A 5000-nucleotide genomic window follows, 5' to 3' on the forward strand; every position below is an offset into this window, starting at 1 on the left:
TTCACATTTGATCACTAAAGACACTTTAACTGCTGCTGTGACCCAAAGTCACCTCCATATTTATACTGTTGACTGTCAATCATATATGTACTATAATGTTATGTTACTTGCTGTGCCTTGTATAGACTATTTTTTTATTTCTTATTTTTAGCTAAGTACTGTGCGACTTGTCGAAGGGTGGACTAGCAAAGTAAGATTTTCATTGTACGGCAAACTGTCTATTTAACTGTGTATACGACAATAAACAATCTTGAATCTTTTTGACTCGTACAGCCATGAGTCTTGGGAATAATGCAAAAAGTTTTTCACACCTGAATTTGGGGATCCTCTGCCATTCTTCCTTGCAGATCTTCTCCAGTTCTGTCAGCTTGGACATTGGACATTGGTGCAGACATTTTTAGGTCTCTCGGATGGGCTTAGGTCAGGGCTCTTTCAAGAACGGCCACACAGTTGTTCCAAAGCCACTGCTTTGTTATTTTAGTTGTGTAATTTAGAGTCATTGTCTTGTTGGAAGACGAACCTCAGGCTGAGTCTTAGGTCCTGAGCACTTCGGAGGAGGTTTTAATTCCAGGATATCTCTGTACTTGGCCGCATTCATCTTTCCTTCAATTGCAACCAGTCGTTCTGTCTCAGCAGCTGGAAAAAATACCCCCTTGTTTCACTGTTGGGATTGTATTCGGCAGTTCTTACAATTAACGTTAAAAAGTTAAATTTTGGTCTCATCAGACCAGAGATTCTTATTTCTCACAGTCTGGGAGTCCTTCATCTGGTTTTTTTTGGGAAACTCTATGCAGGTTTTAATGTCTTGCACTGAGGAGAGGCTTTTCCACTTCACCATGGCTCTTCTTCCACGATTGCAGAGTTTGGCTGGACGGCCAGATCTAGGAAGAGCTGTGGTCGTCCCAAACGTCTTCCATTTTATAATTATTAAAACCACTGTGCTCTTAGGATTCTTGGGTTCTGCAGAAATTCTTCTCTAACCTTGTCCAGATCTGTGCCTCGCCACAATTCTGTCTCTGAGCTCCTTGCACCGTTCCTTCGACCTTATGACTCTTATTTGTACGGTCTTCTGTAGACAGGTGTGTGTCTTTCCTAATCGAGTCCAATCAGTTTAATTAAACACAGCTGGACTCCAATGAAGCAGCAGAACCATCTCAAGGTGGATCAGAAGAAATGGACAACATTTAAGTTTTAAATATGGGTCTGAATGCTTAAGACCATGTGGTATTTCAGTTTTTCTACTCGTTGGTAGAGTGGCAACTTGAGGGTTCCCAGTTTGATCCCCGCTTCTGTCATCCTAGACACTTCTGACGTGTCCTTGGGCAAGACACTTTACCCACCTGCTCCCAGTTTAAAGGTGTAGATAACGGGTTTTACTATGTAAAGCAGTGGTCCCCAACCATTGGGCCGCGGAATAATTTTTTATTTTGATTTTTTTATTAAATCAACATAAAAAAAAACACAAGATACACTTACAATTAGTGCACCAACCCCAGAAAACTCCCCTTTTCATGACAAAAATTATAATGAAATAATAGTAATAAAAAAATAAAGTAAAAACCCAACCCCGCCAGACCGCGGGACAAATTATCAAGCGTTGACCGATCCGCAGCTATAAGAAGGTTGGGGACCACGGATGTAAAGCACTTTGAGTCTCTAAAGAAAAATGCTATTTTAATATAATTCACCTCAATTATTTTTAAAATAAATTTGCAAAATGTTCTACATTAAGTTTTTTTTCTGTCAAAATGAGGTACTGAGTATACTTTAATGAGAAATAAAATGATTTTTTTTATTTGGCAAATGACTGCAATGAATTTAAAGGGGTCGGAATGCTTTCCTTACCCACACTGAAACATGGCGGGTCGCTAAAATGTTAAGAATTTCAGTCCGTGAGTTCTTACAATGCAATAAAATACGATGTGTCTCGATAGCAAAAATACCAGAAATTGTTGAAAAATACAATACAAATAGTATATAATGAGTACATTGGAAAAAAAAAAAAGTAAAGGGTCTAAGGCGGATTAAGCTGGACACTGCTGTAGTTCTAGGCGAATTGTCAAATAACTCCTAATAATGCACCTGCAGATATAAAACATATTTGGGGTGAATTGATGACAGAGATACATTTTTTTTTAAATCTTGAAAAGAAAAAAAAAAGGCTCCAGCAACAAGGGGGGTCTATTAAGCCGTCTTATGACAGAGCGACAGGTGATTAGATAACAAGGCCCAGCTGGGCCATCTACACACCTGTCGCTGATTTCGAGGCCAATCCTGGCAATACCCTGCTTCGCTGCAGGCCCGCAGGCCACGCCCCCTCCACAGTTAGCTTCAGAATAACAATGTTATTACCAAGATTAAGAGACCTATTACACTTTAGAAATGCTGGTCTTACTTAAAAATGCAGCCGTTTAGTTGTGTTCAGTGTTATAAAAAAAATTTAATGCCTCTTACAGAAATACATTTTAAAATATTTGGCTTTCTTGGCTCTCTCAGCCAAAAAGGTTCCCGACCCCTGCCTTAATATCTCCTATTGTATATTTCATTGGGGAACTCGCTTTAGCGACCTCTCCTGGCAAAAAATCAGGTTGCATTCTAAATATGTTCTGACTCAATCAGGCGCTGAAGCAATTTTGTTTTTGGACATCATATTTAATGTGCTTTTTTTCTGTAATGAATCAACGCAGCTCTTCTTCCCATCTTGTTCTTTGAACCGAGCTGGACTCCAAACCTCCTTTATTGTCCCTCTTCTAACATGCTTACACAGAAAACAGGTCTTATGTACAGGAACAGGATGCAGCATGCAGGGGGAAAAGGAGAAAATGTCATTGAGGGTGAGTCCACATGGTCACTGCGCTCCAACCTTCAAGTGGGTCTCGGACCTGCGGGCCGTCGGTACTCACAGAATGTTTTTGTTTAGATTTTTCGGCCTAGTGACGGCTCACTTCACTGACGCAGCTCTTTTGGATCTCGGCTTGACAGTTGACAGCCACATATTTATAATCCAAATAGCTCACTTGAAATCATCTCTAGGCCTTGTTTGTGCTGCTTGCAAATGAGGTCAGAAGATTAATTTTACTACAAACCTCGATTCCATTTGAGTTGGGAATTTGTAAATATAAACGGAATACAATGTTTTGCAAATCATTTTCAACCCATATTCAGTTGAATATGCTACAAAGACAACATATTTGATGTTCAAACCGATAAGCATTTTTTGTTGTTGCAAATAATCTTTAACTTTAGAATTTGATGCCAGCAACACGTGACAAAGAAGTTGGGAAAGGTGGCAATAAATACTGATAAAGTTGAGGAATGCCCATCAAACACTTATTTGGAACGTCCTACAGGTGTGCAGGTTAATTGGGAACAGGTGAATGACATGATTGGGTATAAAAACAGCTTCCCAAAAAATGCTCAGTGTTTCACAAGAAAGGATGGGGCGAGGTACACCCCTTTGTCCACAACTGCGTGAGCAAATAGTCAAACAGTTTAAGAACAACATTTTTCAAAGTGCAATTGCAAGAAATTTAGGGATTTCAACATCTACGGTCCATAATATCATCAAAAGGTTCAGAGAATCTGGAGAAATCACTCCACGTAAGCAATATGGCTGGAAACCAACACTGAATGACTGTGACCTTCGATCCCTCAGACGGCACTGTATCAAAAACTGACATCAATCTCTAAAATGATATCACCACATGGGCTCAGAAACATTTCAGAAAACCACTGTCAATAAATAAAGTTGGTCGCTACATCTGTAAGTGCAAGTTAGAGCTCAACTATGCAAAGTGAAAGCCATTTATCAACAACATCCAGAAACGCCGCCGGCTTCTCTGGGCCCGAGATCATCTAAGATGGACTGATGCACAGTGGAAAAGTGTTCTGTGGTCTGACGATCCCACATTCCAAATAGTTTTTGGAAATAATCGACATCCTGTCATCCGGACCAAAGGGGAAGCGAACCATCCAGACTGTTATCAACGCAAAGTCCAAAAGCCAGCATCTGTGATGGTATGGGGGTCCATTAGTGCCCAAGGCATGGGTAACTTACACATCTGTGAAAGCACCATTAATGCTAAAAGGTACATACAGGTTTTGGAACAACATATGCTGCCATTTAAGCAACGTCTTTTTCATGGACGCCCCTGCTTATTTCAGCAAGACAATGCCAAGCCACATTCTGCATGTGTTACAACAGTGTGGCTTCGTAAAAAAAGAGTGCGGGTACTTTCCTGGCCTGCCTGCAGTCCAGACCTGTCTCCCATGGAAAATGTGTGGCGCATTATGAAGCGTAAAATACGACAGAGGAGACCCACCCCGGACTGTTGAACGACTGAAGCTCTACATAAAACAAGAATGGGAAAAAATTCCACTTTCAAAGCTTCAACAATTAGTTTCCTCATTTCCCAAACGTTTACGGAGTTTAAAAGAAAAAGTGATGTAACACAGTGGTGAAAATGCCCTTTCCCAACTACTTTGGCACGTGTTGCAGCCATTAAATTCTAAGTTAATTATTATTTACAAAAAAATAAAAAATAAAGTTTATGAGTTTGAACATCTAATATCTTGTCTTTGCAGTGCATTCAATTGAATATGGGTTGAAAAGGATTTGCAAATCATTGTATTTCGTTTATATTTACATCTAACAATTTCCCAACTCATATGGAAACGGGGTTTGTATATCTGTTAACACAAACTGCATGATACATGAACCACTGTGTAGTATCACTTCGAGGAGTATCATCACAGTGGACGTTATCTCCACGCCGTCGGGCACGGTTCAAGTACCGCCGCTGTCCGCCACGACGCACTTGTGCTTTTTCACCTGGAATTTGAACGGGAAGCGTTTCTCACAAACGCTGCAGCTGAAGGGCTTCTCGCCCGTATGCCTGATTTTGTGTTTGCCCAGCGTGGACGTGTCGCTGAAGCTGGTGTTGCAGATGGAGCAGGTGAAGGGTTTCTCCCCCGTGTGGGTCCTGGTGTGCTTGATCAGA

At 40.7% G+C, this 5000-nt stretch overlaps 2 protein-coding genes across 5 annotated transcripts in view; both read right to left on the bottom strand.

Moving 5' to 3' along the window:
* Positions 1–5000, bottom strand: part of LOC133551045 (zinc finger protein OZF-like) — a 50448-nt gene that overhangs the window by 23833 nt on the left and 21615 nt on the right. The gene's annotated exons all lie outside the window — the stretch shown is intronic.
* Positions 2632–5000, bottom strand: part of LOC133551047 (gastrula zinc finger protein XlCGF71.1-like) — an 8001-nt gene continuing 5632 nt past the window's right edge. For all 4 annotated transcript variants that reach the window (XM_061897334.1, XM_061897336.1, XM_061897338.1 and 1 more), the window contains exon 2: positions 2632–5000. This exon is cut by the window's right edge. In XM_061897334.1, coding sequence (XP_061753318.1) covers positions 4787–5000 — 214 coding nt within the window. In that variant the 3' untranslated portion in view covers positions 2632–4786.

The sequence above is a fragment of the Nerophis ophidion genome, linkage group LG04, assembly GCF_033978795.1.
Source record: "Nerophis ophidion isolate RoL-2023_Sa linkage group LG04, RoL_Noph_v1.0, whole genome shotgun sequence".
NCBI classification, from domain to species: domain Eukaryota; kingdom Metazoa; phylum Chordata; class Actinopteri; order Syngnathiformes; family Syngnathidae; genus Nerophis; species Nerophis ophidion.